Raw genomic sequence first — 21,285 nt, 5'->3', positions numbered from 1 at the left:
TTTTTAAAAAAATCTTAATTCATATAAGCAAGGTTGTCGAACATCTCATCCAAATGATTTAAAAATGAAAGGCTCTGTAAGCCTTGTCTTAATTTGATATATAGTTTAAATGAGTTGAGAACTCTTATGAGAAACAATTTCATAAATGAATTTGTCTTTCAAAAAAATACATATAGTGGTTTATTACATTGTGATGCAATTGATGAAACATTGAGAAAATACGTGTTTGTATGAAAACTTAGCCCCATGGAGGGATTTTGCACTCTGGTTGTTGGATAGGGTAGCGGCGATAATCTTTACAATAGTCATATACAGTGAACCGATTTGTGAAGAAGGTGTAGTATTTTTTTTCTATGGGGGTCAAAGTCCATGTGCTAGGTTGATCCCACCAAAAGGGTTTGGTATTGTTGTAACAAGGAGGTGGTGGAGATGGTTGCACCCATTTGCAAGCATCAATGAGAAACTTTCTATAGGATGCAATGAAGGGTGAGCAAGTCCAATTTATCTTTTCCAAGCCTCCTCTTGTAGCCCAACTATCCCCATCCCAAATGCTACTATAAACAAACATGGGCTTCAATGATGGGTATGTCGCAGCTGTCACAGCTGTGTTCCTATACACCCTTATTGGGACTGAATCCACATACCACCTGTGAATGAGCCATAACATCCATAAAGTCATGGATTTTGAATAAGAAATCTTAATTTAAAAGAAAACCAAATAACCTAGAACAACCAAGACGTGGGTTAAGGGAAAAAAACAATTTTCTCTTAGAAAAAATTATATATTATTGTATACAAATGCATTAGAAATAATTGTATACAAATCCATTATTGTATGTACAAATGCATTAGAAATAATTGTATACAAATGCATTATACACCAAGTTATATTAGTGTATACAAATGCATTAGAAATAATTGTATACAAATGCATTATGATAAATACACCTAGTAATATTATAATAAATACACCTGATTATATTATTATGTTAATGCTGGGATTAGAGCATTGGCGTCTTGAGCAGGATCAAGGATGCTTACACGATCTGGTGAGAGTTCCATCGGACGGAGTATGTGTGGTATTGTGTGGTGGGATCAAACCACAAGAATATTCTCTGCTCCCTGCCGCCTGTGCCATTGGTGAATATGTTGGATTGCAAAATCCATGGCTGCCCGCTCACATTGCCTAAAAACTCAAAATCTATCTCATCCCAATCCTCTGTCGTAGATGTTCTGTGGGAGGTCAACTGCACACAACCCCCCCATTATCATTTTTTTAAAATTAACCTAACCCCTTGTTTTCTAACCATTACATCAGAAAAATCTCATTAATCCAATCTCTAATTTGATCTAATGAACGAATTTAGAAAACGACTAAAGCTCCCAAATACCTAGAAAATTATATCACTTTAAAATCAAAGCCTATATCCTTACATAATATGCAACGACAACACCAGCTGAGTTTCTTGGGACCAGCTTGATTTTCATGCTCACATAGCCATGGAGGTAGCTGTAGAAAGATCGGAAGCCGGAACCTATGCAAAATTTAACACTGGCACTTAGTCATGCTGGTGGGTGGGTGGGGGTGTGTGTGTGTGTGTGTGTGTGTGTGTGTGTGTGTGTGTGTGTGTGTCTGTGGGTGTGTGTTTTATATCACTGAGAATTACAGTTAATAGCCTATCACCTAGAATTCAAGTAAACCTAAATCAATTTGCAGCACAATTACCCGTTGTATTATCCAGCTTCAGATTGATCGTTCGGCCTTGATCTGCCAACCACACATGATCAGGCCTCCAACCCGCAAAGAAGTTGTCAGTAAAACGATAAGTTGGCGAGGCACTATTTGCATTAACGACCATTAAGGTCATTAATACACTAATTACCCAAATCAGACCAGCCAACAATGCATTGACTGGCGAGCCATTGCTGCTAAGGAAGCCATTGAGAGGCTTCATTGTGGATGAGGATTGGGCTCAAACACCTGGCTGTGGGGTGTAATTAAGGGGAGTAATTAGGTGAGGGAGTATGATTAGGGCATTGTGTTTGAGGTAGTCGAATGATAACATGAGGTGGTGATGATTGGGGGTTATATAAGGTGAGAAGGTGAATGGATCCAAGGTGGGAGGGGGGATGATAAAATGTGAGAAGGGGGAGGGGGGGAGAGAGAGAGAGAGAGGGGGGGGGGAGAGGAGAGGAGAGGAGAGGAGAGGACGTGCATGGGGGTGCCCGGGGCCACCTATCATAGAGAGAGAGAGAGGCTTGCACGTACTAAAAGAGCAATTAGCTGTCCGCACCGCGTTAACACCTGAGCCTCCAACATTCTCTACATTTCTTTTACCCCAAATGTTGCTTTGCACGACCCCCCCACCACAACCAACCAAAGCCAAAAAAAAATCCCATAGTGTGCCCACATCCATGTTCTAGAGCTCACATGAACATTATAAATAGTCAATTCCTTGCCTCAAGCTTCAAATGGGAAAACTACTCATACTTTGATCTTGACCTTGAAATGGGAAAACTACTCATACTTTGATTTGGAAACTTAGTTTCATGGTGAAAAAGCTTCTATAATTAGCTCCTATGGAAAGTGAGACTCATGCTTGCACTTTGTGAGTGCTTTGCTGTTATGTGTTTTGAGAAGCACTCATCTCTACAGCAAAGACGAGATGTCCCTAATGGTACAACAAAGGAAACATGTCACTATTACCGTATCTATGATTGTTGGCCTATTTATTATTGGTCTTGGCCAACTTGGGATAAACCCATCTCAAGATCGACAACAAATGTTTAAACATTTGACATGGTTGCTCCCTTCCCGAGGGAGCAAACCTTGACGCTCTTGCTCCTACTTGTGTTACTAGAGCTTCACCCAAAGATAGAGCAATTTAGTGCCCTTTTTACGAAGTTTATGACACTATGTGTAGAGTCAGCTAGTGTATTTAGGAGAACCATGAAAGCTCCTATTTCCAAGTGTTCTTCAGGTCCTCCGCTCCTCACGTTTGAGTTTATTCGACTCATATCCTCGCTTGGATTCGAAGGAGTTAACCTTTTTATTAGACACGTGTTGGTAAATTGCTAGGATCGAAGGCAAGGTACGTTTGAGAAAGTGTGTTTTAATGCACTATAGTTGACTATATTGTCATTTCCAAATAATTAGCCCATATCAAGGGTTTCACTCTAGTGAAATAATCTCGCGTGCTTCCTAAAGCAAGTGTGACTAATTTTATGCATGTCTATAACTGATCTTACACGTTTATTTTGCTCAAGCTACAAAAACATGTTTTTTTCCACAAAAATTTTTTTTTAAGTATTTAGATTTTTTAGGCTTTTAATTTTTTTCCTAGGTTCACATATCAGCTCACGTCTCTTGAATCACGTCTCTAGGCCTAGGTGCGTTGACTTACTCTTGTAAGCTCACACCTTTCTTATTATATGAACTAAGCTCACGTACTTAATTTTTATAAAATTGGTCTACCTACACAAAATTTTACGCATTACATCTAATAGTTACACGAGACAAGAATTTTTCTTGAAAATTATAGTTAGTACATATTGCATGACAAGAAAATCCTTAATGTACATGAAGAGTTATGTCTTTAAAAGTCTTTAGCAACAATTGGTTGGTACAATATTAGGTTTAATCATCTTTTGACTCGTGTTCGGTTGACTCTTATCTATTCACTCACGTCTCTAGACGGGGACTTACGGGTCACATCTCTAGGTTCACATGCATGGACTTACGTATTTGAATCGCATCTTTTTTCGTGAGATTGTATGCTCATGTCTCCCTTCTAAAGCTCTTTGGCGTAGTTGAGGTTTTTTAGACTTGATGGGAAGGTTCTAATCTTAGTTAATGTTGGTCGCATCTTTTTTCGTGAGATTGTATGCTCATGTCTCCCTTCTGAAGCTCTTTGGCGCAGTTTTTGAGGTTTTTTAGACTTGATGGGAAGGTCCTAATCTTAGTTAATGTTGGTTATGCAAGTGTTACTGATATTTGATTGTTTTTTACTAGTTGTGCACGCTTCTAAGCTACAAATTCAAACAATGAACCACTATGGACTAGACAAAAGGTATAGCAAGGAGAAAGAACAAGGTTGCATACAAAAATGTTATTCTAGATACCTGTAAGTTCTTTTTTTTTTTAACAAATAACAAGGTTAATACAGAATTACAAAAGATAGAGGACGGGATAAAGCGCACAGCTGCTTTGAGAGGGTAGAAAGAAAATTGGGATACTATAACAAGGATGTGAATGATGAATACGCTTTCAAATCGAGAAAAAACGTAATGGCATAAAGACTCCAAAAGGATGAAATTACTAAAGCTGCATATTGAGTAGTCTCCATGTGCAAAAAGCAAATGAGATAAAAAGAGAGACCAAAGACCACCTTCACATGAAATTGCAACTCCAAAGTGAAGCACCCTAGAGGCTCCATCTATATTTTTTTCATCAAGGGGAAATCCTCCACCAAAAAGGATTAAGCTCATCATCAAATTGGCATAGTACGCAAATATACATAGCACCAATGTAGCCTCCACATGACTTGGACGTATTATTCCACATTAAATTTATGCAATTCTTGAAATGTCCTCTCTCAAGATTGCGAAAATAACTCTTCATTAAAACAGTATGTGAGTACGACCTCACAACGACAGCTTTGTGGCTAAAATGTATAACTGGAACTTACTACCATGCCGAATGTTGAAATTCATTACATGGAGAAATAACCTCTAAATAAGTGTCGCACAACAGGAAAACAACGAAAACCACCTTCACAGAGGCATTCTTACATGCTACCGAACATTGGCCTTCATTATGCTTAAACATCTTAATTGCATAACCACCTTTACTAATTAAGATAACCCAAACACATTCCCACGTGCACCACTTAACATTGGCCTTTCTTACGCCTGTACACCATAAACTTGCATAACCATTACTGCAAACCTTGTTCCACTTAACACGGCTCCATTAGCCAAACAAGCTCAGAATACCTAGCGTATCAGCCAGAACACAGGTCCTAGCATGCACCATGGCAATAAGTCTCTTCATGAACACAGCGATGAACACAACACACTTGTTTCACCCAGCAAGCTAAATTTGAGAAACGACAGAGTGTACGATGTACCTACTTGGTTAAGGCGTCAAAAGGACAAAATTAGTGCTGGGCAATCACAGAAGACCTGGCGGGAGCAGTCAGTCTCAGCCCTAAATGAATTGCCAATATACTAACCTCAAAAATACCACATGCCCCTGTTCAAACGATCCTCCACTGCTAACAAATCACCCATCACATTTAGTCATATGAAATCGAGAGAGAGAGAGAGAGAGAGAGAGAGAGAGAGAGAGAGAGTTAAGTGTGTGTGTGTGTGTGTGTGTGTGTTCACGTCTGCTTACATAGCCAAAAAAAAAAAAAAAACGTGGCAAGTGCATAACCTACGCATGCTAAGCCTTAAAATTTAACAATTACGTATGTACAAAGCCTTGCAGATTATCAATAGTAAGAACAGCACTTTGATCCTCACTACAGCTATAACAATCTTGTCATTCCTTTACTGAAAACAAAAAATGCAGGTGCTGCATGAAATCCTAGCCCCACCCACACCCCGCAAAGGTTGTTAAGGCAGAGCATATGCTGTCTGATAGAGCTTTTCACATCAATAATTAGTTACACTGGGAGGAGGTAAACATTTCCTTGGTATTCCCAGAGACTCATATACACAACCAAACTATCTATAAAAATAGCCACATACCGAGGAGTGTTTACATGCAGGCCTCTTTTACTGAAGACGTTAACTTGCAGTATCTCAAGAGTGAGTGTCCAAAATGCAGACCCTACCAAAGCCTACATACAGATTGACTGCAATCCACTGGTGCGCAGTCACAATCCCAACTTGTCAGGCAACCACGTGCACTTTCTAGTTCAGGACAGAACCGAAAAATAGAGAACATAAGACACTACCAAAGCAACAGCATTTATTATCATGCCAAGCAGAATGCTGAACAGCCAAGATAAGTGAGTCCAAAACTGAGGCAAGAAAATGCATTTGACTACCAGAAATAGCTTAACTTATTTTTTTCAGGAAAAGCCTGTCATTTGTAAGCCTTGAAGTATAGATCAATGGCATGTGCATGCCAAGACAGACTCCATCCCATGACATCCTCATAGGAAGTAGAAAAGCTTGGCGCTGCTGCTTACAGCACAACGCAAAAAGAGCAAACCTGTTCCAGCATAACAGCTTGCTCAGGAGAGCTTCGCAAGTTTCTCTGCCTTCTGTACGACTTCCTCAATACCACCAACCATGTAAAAGGCCTGTTCAGGAAGGTCGTCGAACTTGCCATCCAGTACACCCTGCACATAACAAAACAGCATTCTCCAGATTGGCACTTCAAATGAACTGACCACTTTAACCACTCAACCACTAACGATCCAAAGTACAGATTCATTTTCAACATGTATGACAAGCGAACTCCACGAAGCTACCATTTTACATGTCGATTTGGGCAACACACCTCAGTGAACTTTCACAAAACAATGGACCCACACACCTCAGTGAACTTTCACGAAACAATGGACCCTTGCACTCTTAAGGCCAAGCACAATCTTGACCCTTTTTCTGGGCCTTGAAGGAACCACTGTGGAGAAGCCTTTGGTAAAGAGGTGGTTCTCAGGACTGTATATGTCACCAACCTGGACATTTCCCAGACATTTCCCAGTATGAAAGGGGTCTGTTGGACTCCAAGATGTCTGAATATTTGGAAAGTACAAGCTTTGGGAATGGGGGTTTATCCTAGAATACAAAGGACCACACTCCTAAAATTTAGGAGAGTTGCTATTTTTGGCCCGACTCCGATGGAAATTCTGTTCACGTTATTACATCTGGAATTGAGCAGATACCAAGAATTGGCAAAGTGCCTATGACAGAATGTCTACCAGTTGGGATATTTTTAGAGGTAAAGATTATGAAAGGACCCATCTCTTAGATTGGGACATGTGGCAAGAAAATGGACCAAAGTAAGACAAGTGGCCTTACACTTGTTAGAAAGTAAATCAAAGTGAGACAAGTGGCCTCGCACTTGTCACTTCAGCTATTGTGTGGCTCTCCACTTGTCATCGTAGCCTTCTCTTGCCATTTTAGCTCATGGGAGGCCCAAATCTATAAATTGGAGCCCTCTCTCTTCATTAATAGAGGCTCTCTTGCTGCACACTAGCCTCTACCACCGTTACAGGCTACCCTAATGATGGCTACTCTCTCTCTCTCTCTTGAAGGCTGCCCATGAAGAATACCGACTGTTGGGGACTGTTTTGGAGGCTTCTAATGCGAAGAAATACTGAAGGCAAGGGTATTTAATCATTTGTTATGATTTCTAGCCATTGTACTTGTTTGTACCAGCCTTTGTACCTGCTGTACCAGCCATTGTACTTATTATACTTGCTGTACCACCCATTGTACCGACGGTACCAGCTTCTGTACTTACTGTACCTATTGTACTAGTCACTGTACATGCTGTACCAACATTTATACTTGTTGTACGTGCTGTACCAACCACTACAGTGGCTGTACCAGCCACTGTCCCGGCTATACCAACCATTGTACCTACTGTACCGGCTGAATGGAAAGTTGTACTTGCTGTACCAACTCTATTGCATGAAGCCCCGTGGTTTTTGGAGAAGAATCAGTACCCACACGGAGGTATATGGATTATGTTGTTGGCTCGGCATTTCTACAGCCTATGTTCTAGCTTGGTTGCCTCGTGTTGGGCTGTGTTATGGCATTTGTATATGGATAATCAGGCATCTCCCGTGGGGAGAGTAAGGCCCTCAAAGCTTGTACATGATATTATTCTCCTTGGGTAATAAAATACTGGGGGGGGGGGGGCCATTCCGGCCTCTATATGGTCACATGTGCAAGATCCACTTTCAGCATTTGTGGATGTTTTGTCTAGCTTTTTGTTTCATGCAAAGTGATGATGATGGATATATATTAAGGCTGTGGCCATATTTAAATGTTTTAATATGCATTGATGGTATCAACAAGTGTGTCAAAGACCCTAGTCCCCCGGGCACCTTTCATTGGTATCAGACCATAGGCTTTCTTGGAAGCGGAGGCTTCCTTTTATCAATAAGGAAGAGAAAAGATCTCAAGTGGGGACCACACTTACCATCATTGCTGTTAAGCATGGCCCATAGCCTATGAAGCATGAGCATGAGCATGAGCATGAGACAGCTTGTGATCTAAGGATTTATGAATTCACAAAATTTTATCTTAGAAGTGTGGAGTTGGCTTTATGTGCACACGTTCAGCACTCTTTCCATATGGATATTGTGGATTATATTATCAAGCTTACAAGCAACCTATATGGAGATATATCTTAGGATATCTTAAGGATATGGTGACGAGATATTTCTTTTGGCTTCATGACCAACCTGGCAGAGAAAAGCTAAGTATACTTTAAGTTTGCAAAGTTGGTGCTTTTGCTATTTACTATGAAGTATTTTTTGATGTTCACTAACCCTTGTACAACCATGCAAGGAGAAAGGTTTTATTGTTTGCCTTGCTGGTTTGTGATTTTCATTGGCATATGATTATCTCATTGATATTCGTGATTGAGACACAATCGGCTCTTGTGCCTGTGTCTAGCATATCTTCATGAAATTCTCGCCCATTTATTTTGGAACATGATTTTGATATTGGTATTATGGAGACTTATTTAGTCTCACCGATTTCTTTGGGACATGGATTCTTCAATTATATTGGATTTTTGAGACTGTCTCGTCTCGCCCACTTGATGGGACATCATTATATATCTTGAATATATGGCTTGAAGCTTAAAGTTGCGGCAACTTTTAAGAAGCTGGGAAGGATGTCACCAGCTTGGACATTTCCCAGTATGAAAGGGATCTGGTAGACTCCAGGATGTCTGAATATTTGGAAAGTACAAGCTTTGGGAATGGGGGATTATCCTAGAATACAAAGGACCACACTCCTAAAATTTAGGAGAGTTGTTATTTTTGGCCCAACTCCGATGGAAATTCTGTTTGCATCATTACATCTAGAATTGAGCAGATACCAAGAATTGGTAAAGTGCCTATGACAAAATGTCTACCAGTTGGGATATTTTTAGAGGTAAAGATTATGGAAGGACCCATCTCTAAGATTGGGACATGTGGCAAGAAAGTGGACCAAAGTGAGACAAGTGGCCTGACACTTGTTAGAAAGTGGATCAAAGTGAGACTAGTGGCCTCACACTTGTCACTTCAGCTATTGTGTGGCTCTCCACTTGTCATCGTAGCCTTCTCTTGCCATTTTAGCTCATGGGAGGCCCAAATCTATAAATTGGAGCCCTCTCTCTTCATTAATAGAGGCTCTCTTGCTGCACAGTAGCCTCTACCACCGTTACAGGCTGCCCTAATGATGGCTACTCTCTTTCTCTCTCTCTTGAAGGCTGCCCATGAAGAATACCGGCTGTTGGGGACTGTTTTGGAGACTTCCATCGCGAAGAAATACTTAAGGCAAGAGTATTTAATCATTTACTATGATTTCTACCCATTGTACTTGTTGTACCAACCTTTGTACCTATTGTACCACCCATTGTACTGGCTGTACCAGCTTCTGTACTTACTGTACTTGTTGTAATAGTCATTGTACATGCTGTACCAACATTTGTACTTGCTGTACCTACTGTACTAACCACCGTATCGGCTGTACCAACCACTGGGGAGAGTAAGGCCCTCAAAGCTTGTACATGATATTATTCTCCTCGGGTAATAAAATACTCCAAGAGGGGGAGGGGAGTCGGCCCATTCCGGCCTCTATATGGTGTCACATGTGCAAGATCCACTTTCAGCATTTGTGGATGTTTTGTCTAGCTTTTATGTTTCATGCAAAGTGATGATGATGGATATATGATAAGGCTGTGGCCATATTTAAATGTTTTAATATGCATTGATAGTATCAACAAGTGTGTCGAAGACCCTAGTCCCCCGGGCACCCGAGTTTCATTGGTATTAGAGATATCCAAAGATTTCTTCTCTATAAACTCGGACAGATTCGTCCATAGAAATTGCTTGTGAAGCCGAATATCTATATAAATCTCGTCCAAGAAAGAAATCTCCATAGATATAATCCATCCCATTAAAAGGAGCCATAAACAATGTTTCCCTGAAACCATCTCAAGGCAAACAATAAAACCTTTCTCCTTGCATGGTTGTACAAGGGTTAGTGAACATCAAAAATACTTCATAGTAAATAGCAAAAGCACCAACTTTGCAAACTTAAAGTATACTTAGCTTTTCTCTGCCAGGTTGGTCATAAAGCCAAAAGAAATATCTCGTCACCATATCCTTAAGATATCCTAAGATATATCTCCATATAGCTTGCTTGTAAGCTTGATAATATAATCCACAATATCCATATGGAAAGAGTGCTGAACGTGTACACATAAAGCCACACTTCCAAGATAAAATTTTGTGAATTCATAAATCCTTAGATCAACAAGCTTTCTACTGCTCATGCTCATGCTCGTGCTCTTGCTTCATAGGCTATGAAGTGACTGGCCATGCTTAACAGCAATGATGGTAAGTGTGGTCTCCACTTGACATCTTTTCTCTTCCTTATTGATAAAAGGAAGCCTCCGCTTCCAAGAAAGCCTATGGTCTGATACCAATGAGACTCGCGACGGGTGCCCGGGAGACTAGGGTCTTTGACACACTTGTTGATACCATCAATGCATATTAAAACATTTAAATATGGCCACAACCTTAACATATATCCATCATCATCACTTTGCATGAGACATAAAAGCTAGACAAAACATCCACAAATGCTAAAAGTGCATCTTGCACATGTAATGACGCGAACAGAATTTCCATCGGAGTCGGGCCAAAAATAGCAACTCTCGTAAATTTTAGGAGTGTGGTCCTTTGTATTCTAGGATAATCCCCCATTCCCAAAGCTTGTACTTTCCAAATATTCACACATCCTGGAGTCCACCAAATCCCTTTCATATTGGGAAATGTCCAGGCCGATGACAGTATATAATGGCCCAAGACTAATAATGCATGCAAATCCAAGCCTGGGTATATAACTTAGTACACTTAGTGCAAGAAAAAGAATCCTTACACAGTTGGAAAGAGAATCTTCCCACTCAATTTTCACAATCCACTCATAAAGAGTTTTTTGTTGGACTGCATGGTCTGCCAACAGGTTTGGGTCAGGATTATTGAGTGGCCGCAAAGTATGATGGTCTCATTAAGACCAAGCCTAGTAAAAAGAATGTAGTGGAAGAAGCTCTTTCTAGAAGGCCACAGGTGCATGCTATCACTGTTGCCCATCATCAGGATCTTTCCGATGTGCAAAATTCGTATGATACAGATGATGATTTTCGCCTTGTATGGGATGATTTACAGCAGGGCATTTCAGCCCCCAACTATTGCATACGGGATGGATATTTGATATGTGGAAGGACTTCATGGAAGGGTGGATACCCTGGTGAGAGTTCGTGGCGTACTGATGAAGTCTCATGGAAGGATAGACACCCTGGTGAGCATTCTTTATACCTAGATGGGCGGTGCCCGAGACAGGTTCGGTACAAGATGAATAAGTTGGGAGATGGAATCCAAAGTATTATGCATAAAGCATTTGTGTGTGTTTTGACATGCATGAATGACTTGTCATGGCTGCCTCGACAATGCCTAGTATTTCTGCTTGTGATTGTCCATGGGCTCCGAGGACGCTTGGAAACCCTGTGGACACGTGTGTGCACACATGTTATTCTTATGTGTATCGCAGGTGGTAAGTGACCCCAAACTCAATTTACAACTTATGTTTTATTATACTAAGGTTTATGAGTGCAGGTGTTCACATATACTTAAATTTGGGCGGACAAATTATGAAGTGTTCACGTATACTTAAGTTTGGGCGGTCAATTTATAAAGTGTTCACATCAAGAGGGCCAGTTTTTAATGAAACTTGGTCATTACTCAAAGTGGGCAACCCACCAAGTAATAATAGCTCCATGAGTTGCTATTCTACGAGGGGGAGGCCAAAATCAGCTAGGTGCCTCCTTTCCAGCTGTTTTGGAGGTGGAACACCCTAGGGCTTTAGACAGCTGTCAGTTTGGCATGCACAACTACTCCCAAGGGCTGGTCGACTCCTTCCAAGGCTGATTTATAGCTGGTTGCTTGCCTCCATAGCTGCTACAGAGAAAAGCAATTCTTCTCTCTCTCTCTCTCTCCCCCCCTTGAAGCAAGCAACCACTTTTGACTCCTCTACATAGCTGGTCGACTGTTGCTGTACAGCAGGTTTCAGGGCTGAGTTTTGATGCTCCAAAGGCTCGAGGTTCAAGGCAAATAACAAGGCACTCATATAATCTCTTGGGGTGACCTGGACAGCATGTTTGTGGGCTGAAAACAGTGCTGTTTGCTACAATTCAGCAAGGTTCTTTGCGACAAATTCAAAGGCAAACAATATCTAAACCTACGTGAAGCTTGTGGCTCTAAGGGTGCAACCTTCGGGTGGCCAGAGTCAAGGTTTTCATGGCTGGTTATTCGGGACAGCACTACTAGAGGGTGTGATCATGTACTAGAGTATGGCTATGCCCGAGGAACTCTTGGAAGGCTGAGATTTTGGGTACCCATATTATCTCTTGGGGTGACATGGACAGCATGTTTGTGGGCTGAAAACAGTGCCGTTTGGTCCAATTCAGCAAGGTTCTTCGCGACAAATTCAAAGGCAAACAATATTTAAACCTACGTGAAGCCTGTGGCTCTAAGGGAGGAACCTTCGGGTGGCAAGAGTCAAGGTTTTCATGGCTGGTTATTCAGGACAGCACTACTACTAGAGGGTGTGATCATGTACTAGAGTATGGTTGTGCCCAAGGAACTCTTGGAAGGCTGAGATTGTTGTCTCAGGCAATTGTTTGATTTGTTTTCATCATATTCTGGATGTATCTAGTGCCAGCCTGAAGAGTGTTTACTCTTTGGCAACCGTTCTCTTGTACTGGAACACTCTGTTGGTAATAAAGATACCTTGGGGGGGGGCTGGCCCAACTTCAGCCCCTAGTGTTGTGTTTTGTGCAAGTTTTCGTATTGTTGCTTCAGTGGTTTCAAAGTATGATTATGTATTGTCAAATGCTATGTATTATGCCATGATGTACTGTATGAGATAAGGTTTTCTGTGCACACGCTTCCGTATTTGTGACAGTGGTACCAAAGCTTCGGTTCTCTAGTCTATAGTAAATCCTCTTTTTGAGGGTAGCAGATAGGGCATTCCGGGCATAGAAGATTACTGTGGTGGCAAAAATTTGTGGTCTGCAATCATGGCTGAACATGTGAGTGATGATGAGCATGTGATGAATACACCCGACAGGCAGATGCAAGATGTGGTACTCAGGGATGTACAACACACCACTTGTCACACCACTTACTGATGTATTGCCTGAGTTGGAAACTCTGAGACACCAAGTTAGGCGATATCGTGATGAGACTACAACACTGAGGGCCATCCAAGAAGATCCCACTGTACAGAGGGTCTTGCAGTCGAAGAGAAAGAGCAATACAAATGGCAAGGTCTTCAAGGCCATAGCTGGGATATCCAAATCCCAAGGAATTGGCTAAGTCTTATTTGCAAGAAAAAGGAGATAGGAAGAAGGATGTGTCTCAACATGCCACCCATGCAAACTCTAAGGAGTCTGATGATGCCTCCTTTCATTCTCGTCAAGTCTCTCAAAACGAGAATACTCCAAGCATGAAGGTTCTTCTCATTCCCGGAGTAGGAGAGATAGATTTGATTCCCCTGACAGGTCACGCAGCAGGAAGAATTCAAATCGAGAGATAAGGACATTAAGTTTGAAAATTTCCATGGAAAGATGGATACTACGAAGGCTCTTTCATTTGTTAGGCAATTTGAGATAGCCTTTTGTGATGGAGACTTCACAGAGAAATCTAAGTTGTGACATGTGGGCATGCACTTGAGAGATCCGGCCAGTGATTGGTGGATGGCCAAATTGTTGGATGGCATTGCAACTCTTTCTTGGACTGATTTTAAGAGGTAGTTTTATGCACAGTTTTTGCCACCAAACTTTGCTAAGAATGTGAAGAAGGAATGGGATTGGCTTAAGCAGGAAGAGGGAGAGTCTGTGTAGACTTATGTGGGCAAATTTTGGAAGGTGCTGCTAAAGGTAACCCCCTTCGTGTCTCTTGTCGAAGAAGAGAAGAAAAGAAAGTTTGAAGCTGGCTTGCACTCTGTAATGCAGGACATCCTAGAGGTGTACCCGAATCAGACACTTCAAAAGCTCATTCATTCAACTACTGTGGCGGAACGGTTGCACGTTTTGCCCAAAAACAGGCCATTTTCCGAAGAGGGCTGGTTATGACTAGAAAAAGGAGGGACAGCCTTATAAAAGTGACCAAAAAAGGCTCCTCAGACACAAAGGAAGGCTCGTTTAAGAAGCCGGGAGTAAATTCAATGATTATGGGCTATCCAAACAGTAGAGGCTTGATTATGTACGAGATGGGAAATGTTTTGTTTGCGGCAGTAAGGACCACTTGTATCTTAAGTGTCCAAAGAATCACAAGAATGCAGGGGACAAGGCGCAGAGGCCTAATGTGAATGCCGCTTTTGCTGGTAAAGGGGTTACTGTAACTCCTATCATTGGTAAACTTCGCATTCATATCCCGGACTATCTAGATCATGAGAGCTTTTTGCTTGCTCCACTCAAGGGATGTGATGTATTGTTGGGAATGCCTTGGCATGCTCGTATGGAGCCGAAGAAGGACTACAAGTCCAAGAAAATTACCTTTTTGCATAGAGGTAGGAGAGTGGTCATAGATGCTTGTGCTCCAGGAAGCATCATACCTATTGTCAACCTTATACGAATTCGCAAAGTAATGAAAAAGTCTACTTGTTCTTACTTGGTTTTTGTCAGAGATGAAGTTGAACATGCTCAAACCAGTAGTGTTCCTCATAAGCTCATGCCAAGAAGGATACCAAACCTTCATCTTTCATCGATATCATCCTTAGACGGATGGGAAGAGTGAAATTGCAAATTCAGCTATACTTGATTTGCTCAAATACTATGTGGCTGAGAGAAATTCAAATTGTGAGAAGTACTTGCCTCTTGTGGAGTTTGCTTATAACAATACGGTGCACACCTCCACTGAGAAAGCACCCTTTGAGATTGTTTATGGCAAGGTGATGCTTCCACCTATCCTTCACACGAAGGATGAAATCTTTGCTGCGGATGAGTATGTTAGAGATCTAGATACAGCTTTCTCATAGGTATACGGACAGCCATACAAAGAACTCACGAAAAGCATAAGAAAGCTGCAAATAAACATCGCAGACAAGTGGATTTCAAAGAGGCTGATTGGGTGCTTCTCAAGTTTAAAAGGCACGCCTTCGGAAGCAACCTTGCAAGGAAGGCAAGTGCCCAAATTGTCTCCCAGGTACTATGGACCATTCCAAGTGTTGGAACGGATTAATGAGGTGGCTTTCAGGCTTGCTTTGCCTGAGCACTGGCCTATACACAATGCTTTCCATGTTAGCCTTCTCAAGAAATATGTGGGTCTTGAGTTGGTTATTGAGGACCAACCCGAAATTGATAAGCTTGATGAAGTGCTTCAATCGGAACAGACTGGAACAACAAATCAGATCCAAGACTACCAAGAAAACCTCACATGCAAAACTTTTTTGCAGTGGCTCCAAGGCAGAGCAAGGATATCTTTGCAGTTTGGATGAAGGTCACCATACATCCCAAGCCCAAAACTACATGTCAACCTACCATCAGGCAGGCAGCCATGATGAGGAAACACCATGCTACCACCTCACAATGTATCCTTGATTTGGAGCAACTTGTTGCTTTGCTCATGACCATAAACAGCGAATGTGGTAAAATCCAGCAGTTACCCCTTGTCAACACACATTTTAGGCCTCTACTGGCCATGTATGCCTCTACTGGCCATGTATACATCTGCTTTTACCCCGTATCCTCAAACAAACTTGATTGATTACACCACTCAGTTGTGTGTTATTGTCAATTTTGGTATTTTGTTGTTACATGCCAATTCGCATGATGTGTGCACATTGAAGGACTTGTGATCTGTTAAACGTTAAGTAAAAAGCTTTTTTCTTTCTTCTTAACTATCCATGTGAATATATAGGTATACACACACACACACTACATTTGCTTATCTGAACATAAGTACATGTACGTAAATATGGACGACATGGAGTGCAACCCACATTCATCTCTGTAGACGCAATTAACAGCAATTCCATGATGATAATAAATCACAATATCAGCTGTAATTTTGCAAAATTTGTAGAGTGTTTACCTTAAAGCCAGCGATACAATCTTTCAAATCAACATATTTGCCAGGAGAGCCCGTGAAGACCTCAGCAACATGGAAAGGCTGGCTTAAAAACCGTTGGATTTTCCTAGCCCGTGCCACTGTCAACTTGTCGTCTTCACTAAGTTCATCCATACCCAAAATAGCTATGATATCTTGAAGATTCTTGTAGCTTTGCAAAACCTTTTGCACACCGCGAGCACAATCATAATGTTCTTCACCCAATATACGAGGAGAAAGCATGCGAGATGTTGAGTCTAGTGGATCCACAGCTGGGTATATACCAAGCTCAGAGATCTGCATAAACAAACAAAGAGCCTAACTAAGCACCAGAGTTTTCGAGTAAACAGAAATGCACAGTATGTGTGAGCTTAGATGCTCCATCGAAGTATCGTACCTGCCGAGACAGCACTGTAGTAGCATCTAAATGAGCAAATGTAGTGGCAGGGGCAGGGTCAGTAAGATCATCAGCAGGCACATAAATGGCCTGCACAGAAGTGATTGAACCCTTCTTGGTGGTGGTAATCCTTTCTTGTAAGCCACCAAGATCCGTTGCTAATGTGGGCTGATAACCCACAGCAGATGGAATACGTCCCAACAGGGCTGACACTTCAGAATTAGCCTGTACACCAGACCATGGCATATCATAACTTCTGCTTCTTAAAACCATGATCTGAATTCTATTTGTGTCTAGACACTGACTATATACAGACCTGAGTAAACCTGAAAATGTTGTCAATAAAAAGCAGCACATCTTGACCCTCTGCATCTCGAAAGTGCTCTGCAACTGTCAAACCGGTTAACCCAACTCTTGCACGTGCTCCTGGAGGCTCATTCATTTGGCCATATACCAATGCACATTTGCTCTCTGCCTGCATAAATCAATGTTTCTAGATGGAGTCAAACTATAAAGCAAATGCCTGACAACAGTAACCAAAATGGTCCAAAATCTACCTGTTTCTCGCCCAGCTTAATAACTCCACTTTCAATCATTTCTTTGTACAGGTCATTACCTTCACGTGTTCGTTCCCCTACACCAGCAAACACAGAGAAACCACCTGCCATCCCCAACCAAAAGTTGCATTTAGGCCTAGCCATGCAAGAAAAAGTGCCAAGCCCCACATTCTGCCATTTCAAACAATGAACTCTAGGAATGCAAACCATGGGCTTTAGCAATGTTGTTGATCAGTTCCATAATGAGTACAGTCTTTCCTACACCAGCGCCTCCAAAAAGCCCAATTTTCCCACCTCGTTGATAAGGAGCCAGAAGATCAACAACCTATCACGAGATACCTTCATCATTTGTTGTTGCAGAAAATGTTGAGTTACATATACAAACATCTTTGCTTTCCTGAGCCCAGGTGATAAGTTTAAAATTTAACATGCAATAATGAAGAAAGAAGTTGTGGCAAACAAAAGACTGCTCACCTTAATTCCAGTCACCAAAATCTCCTGCTCAGTGCCCTGGTCAATAAAAGCAGGAGCCTCCCGATGAATGGGCAAAAAGTGCTCAGTTTCTGCCAAACAAATCCAAATAACATTTGAGAAAAGCCAGAAGTGAGCTATTTCAAAGGATAACTGATGAGCCACGTTCACTTTAAATGCACATGCAATTTCAAATATCAAGATAAAAACTTGGCTGTTTTGACAAAGTTCTTACTGATATCCCCGCGTTCATCAATTGGCTCTCCAATCACGTTCATGATGCGTCCGAGAGTAGCCCTACCTACAGGGATCTGCCAGCAAGATGCACCGGTATAGAAAAGCATTAAATTTTATCTTGTATTGTGAAATTTTGATGCTATTATTCTCCCATTCTGGAAGTCGAAACACATACGGTGCATGGTCGCCAAAAGTTATGATAAACGTTCCGTACAAAGGAAGAAGGATGAAGGGGGAGGGGGGGGGAGCCCCTGGGGGGTAGGGCGGGTCCCCAAAAAAACCCCTAAACTAGCCCTGATACATTCAACAAACCATATAGGATCATGGAACATCCAGAAAATGCATCAACTAGGGGGGGAATGTAAGAAAGCCGTATTTCAAAATCTGATCTCTCTAAAATATTAGGTCAAATCAGCCAAAATTGAAGCTACCAACCTTGACAACAGGGTGCACGCAGCACCAGGCCCTTCGTGGGCAAATTCTGTGCAAAAATCAGCATGACCAGGAGAGCATAAGCCGGTAGCACTGTGCAGGTACCTTTGCGAGTACTTTTTGAAGTGTACATTTGGGGTCACATCAGAAAGGGTCCCAAATAACATTATAGGGGTAAAGCATTTTGTATGGCTCCCAGGATATGAAACACATTGCATTGCTACTATGATACAGTACACTGAAAAAGCATGCATTTAGACAAGAAAATAAAAACCTGCAACCTCTTTGCAGCAGACACCACCAGATGGCAATGGGGTTGCAAATTAATAGTCATGTATAAACAGATCGCCTTATTAAAAGATATTCAAATGTCATCCTTTCAAAACAAAACTTGTTTGAGAAGCAAAGGAGAAGGTTGGGAAAAAAGAGCCTCATTAATTCGCATTAATTAACAAGAAAGATAATGTATAAAAGGTGCTCAACATGCAGTATATGATTGAGGGAAAGAGAAATCCTGAAGAAATAGAACAGGCTGTTAACAGAGGATTTTCAATATAGTGCAAAGTTATGTCATGTCATTAGTCCTCAGTGCCAGGACAAAGAGAGAACGCTACAATAGCAGGAAACAAATGCTTAGGTACATTCTAGCCACATCCTGAATAACAAATCCTAGATACATTTCTAGCCATATCTTGGCACAAATCCTGTGTACCCCAGCAGTAACGACTTTCAGGCATGGAAGGCATCAGTGTTACAAATTGAAAAGAAATAAAAAACAAGAAATAGATCTCGAATAAATAGCAGATATTCTGGAAAATAAGCTCCAGACTCTCTCTGGCAGCAGAAGCAAGCCAAGATAGGCGCAAAAACAGGAAACGAGCATTTACTTAAATAAATCTGGTAAATCTTTTGCAATATCCACATGCCTGCGGCAAAAATCTACAATAACGCCAAAATAAAACAAGGAATTCTACATGAAACTGGTGAATGTTTTTTTTTTAAAAAGTAGATTTAAGCGGAAAATTTTCAGTGACTGGGGCAACAGTTTTGTCTGCTCGAGAAAATGAATGATTCGAAATATATCAAGCAAATGTCCAGCAGCAAAGACTTACAGTGCCAAGGGCATAACTGTTATTTACTAAACTAATGTAAAATGCATTGCGCATGAATCCAGTATACGTTACAAAGAAAGGACCTAGCGGTGGCTTGTCGCAATAGAATAACCAAACCATAAATGTAAACTCTAATAAGGCATTCATGAATCCAGAAAAGACGGCAAAACAAAAAGATGCATTTTGCATGATCCAGAAACCCTAACCACATTTTGGCAAACAAAAAACTAAAGCAGAACAGAACCCTGCATTATACGGCAAAAAAGAGGAAACCCTAGCAGCATTAACTGGGGAAACAGGATGATGCATTATGCGGTGACTCCGGGAGCGGCACATTACGGCAGCAGCGACTTACAGTGATAGGGGCACCGGTGTTGAGCACTTTCTGCCCACGTACAAGACCATCTGTAGAATCCATGGCGATGGTGCGCACGGTGTTTTCTCCCAGATGCTGCGCGACTTCAAGCACGAGACGGATGTTGTGGTCCTGGACCTCAAGCGACGTCAGGATGGGAGGCAGCCCGTACTCGAACTTGACATCCACCACGGCCCCGATCACCTGTGCGATAGAGCCGACGCTGCCCGCACCTGTGAACTCGTCGACGGAGTTTGACGATCCGTCAGCCGCAGCGACCGCCGCTGCTTCAGAGGCGTAGAGGCGCCGAGGGAAGGTGCTGCCGGAAGGGGCGAATGAGGGCGCTCCGGCATTGAAGAAGGGATGGCGCGCAGCGGCAGCAGCTCTACCGGAGACGCGAAATGGCGATGAAGATCGAGCGCCGTAGCGCACAAGTGACGTCAAGAGGCGTCGCGACGCCATTGCTGGTACTTGAGCTCAAGCCTTCTGGCTATGGCGGAAGAGGACAGACAAGAAAGAAGACCAAAAAGACGGCCGCTATATGCTCCCATTTCACAGTTGGACTTCAGTCTGAAATCCACCCACCGTCACACTTCTAGTATCGGTCCTAATGGGCGTCTTCCTAGTTTGAAACCCTTCACAGGCATTTCCCACCTTTGAGTGGATTATTTAAAAGTGGACACCATATCTCCAAAGGTGGCATTGTGGATATTGCACAACCTTTTGAGGAGACCATGTGCCTAACCAAGCTCTTCGCATAAAAATATAGCCCTAAGCCTTATGATCTAGGTGACATATTCAGTCGAGGCCTTCATTAATTTATTAATGCCTGAACCTTAGTATTAAGGTTCAAGCATCGCCTTGGTCTGAATTAATGCCCTCGACCACCAGAGTTCTCGCGCGGCAGAGGGAACTCGCACAGCAGACCATGAGAGAGAGAGCGAGAGAGAGAGACAACTCGCGCGGCAAAAGACCAGGACAGAGAGAGAGAGACAACGAGAGAGAGAGAGAGGTTTGTCCCTTGCCGTGTCCTCCTGTCCTCTCTCACCCAAAAGCACCACCCTAGAAAAAAGAGGAGCTTCGCATTGGCTCCGTCCTCTCATACATAGCATGAAACGGAAGCATCCAGAACACGAACACTCTAGAAGAGACCATATTAATTCAAACCTTACAATTCATTAACCTGCCACCATCACTACGGTCCTGCTTTCAATTTAATTAATGCGAAACATAATTTTGGTGCCATATTTGGGGTCATCTCACTCCCTTAACAAGAACCGTTGTCCTTGATTAATGCGAAACATAATTTTGGTGCCATATTTGGGGTCATCTCACTCCCTTAACAAGAACCGTTGTCCTTGATGATAATCGA

The 21,285-nt window shown here is 42.0% G+C and overlaps 2 protein-coding genes across 2 annotated transcripts; both read right to left on the bottom strand.

The window, feature by feature from the left end:
- Nucleotides 1-83: 83 nt before the first annotated feature.
- LOC147637614 (putative xyloglucan endotransglucosylase/hydrolase protein 8) lies at nt 84-2,098 on the bottom strand. Its single transcript, XM_086798921.1, has 4 exons — nt 1,727-2,098; nt 1,435-1,535; nt 1,042-1,247; nt 84-647 (listed from the first exon to the last, which is right to left on the bottom strand). The coding sequence occupies exons 1-4, from the start codon at nt 1,953-1,955 to the stop codon at nt 239-241; spliced, it is 945 nt and encodes a 314-aa protein (XP_086655047.1). The 5' UTR covers nt 1,956-2,098; the 3' UTR covers nt 84-238.
- A 3,862-nt stretch (nt 2,099-5,960) lies between these two features.
- LOC147637613 (ATP synthase subunit beta, mitochondrial-like) lies at nt 5,961-20,485 on the bottom strand. Its single transcript, XM_086799435.1, has 9 exons — nt 19,914-20,485; nt 18,013-18,088; nt 17,781-17,869; nt 17,514-17,631; nt 17,307-17,410; nt 17,066-17,224; nt 16,750-16,974; nt 16,338-16,649; nt 5,961-6,353 (listed from the first exon to the last, which is right to left on the bottom strand). Exons 1-9 carry the CDS (start codon nt 20,373-20,375, stop codon nt 6,246-6,248), a joined length of 1,653 nt encoding a protein of 550 aa, XP_086655561.1. The 5' UTR covers nt 20,376-20,485; the 3' UTR covers nt 5,961-6,245.
- Between the last annotated feature and the right edge of the window lie 800 nt (nt 20,486-21,285).

Source organism: Cibotium barometz, chromosome 6 (genome assembly GCF_041138505.1).
Source record: "Cibotium barometz isolate CiBa-2024 chromosome 6, ASM4113850v1, whole genome shotgun sequence".
Taxonomy (NCBI): Eukaryota; Viridiplantae; Streptophyta; class Polypodiopsida; order Cyatheales; family Cibotiaceae; genus Cibotium; species Cibotium barometz.
The sequence above is the reverse complement of the archived record's forward strand: the minus strand, read 5'-3'. Positions and strand labels throughout refer to the sequence as shown.

What these genes read in the sequence shown, in the direction of transcription:
- LOC147637614 (XM_086798921.1), bottom strand. Translation starts at nt 1,955, where the DNA reads ATGAAGCCTCTCAATGGCTTCCTTAGCAGCAATGGCTCGCCAGTCAAT. An exon ending in GAAGCTGGATAATACAACGG is followed by an intron (nt 1,536 to 1,726) that starts GTAATTGTGCTG and finishes AATTTTGCATAG; the next exon opens with GTTCCGGCTTCCGATCTTTC. An exon ending in GTGTTGTCGTTGCATATTAT is followed by an intron (nt 1,248 to 1,434) that starts GTAAGGATATAG and finishes GGTTGTGTGCAG; the next exon opens with TTGACCTCCCACAGAACATC.
- LOC147637613 (XM_086799435.1), bottom strand. Translation starts at nt 20,375, where the DNA reads ATGGCGTCGCGACGCCTCTTGACGTCACTTGTGCGCTACGGCGCTCGA. An exon ending in ACATTTTCAGGTTTACTCAG is followed by an intron (nt 16,975 to 17,065) that starts GTCTGTATATAG and finishes TCTGGTGTACAG; the next exon opens with GCTAATTCTGAAGTGTCAGC. An exon ending in CTACAGTGCTGTCTCGGCAG is followed by an intron (nt 16,650 to 16,749) that starts GTACGATACTTC and finishes TTGTTTATGCAG; the next exon opens with ATCTCTGAGCTTGGTATATA.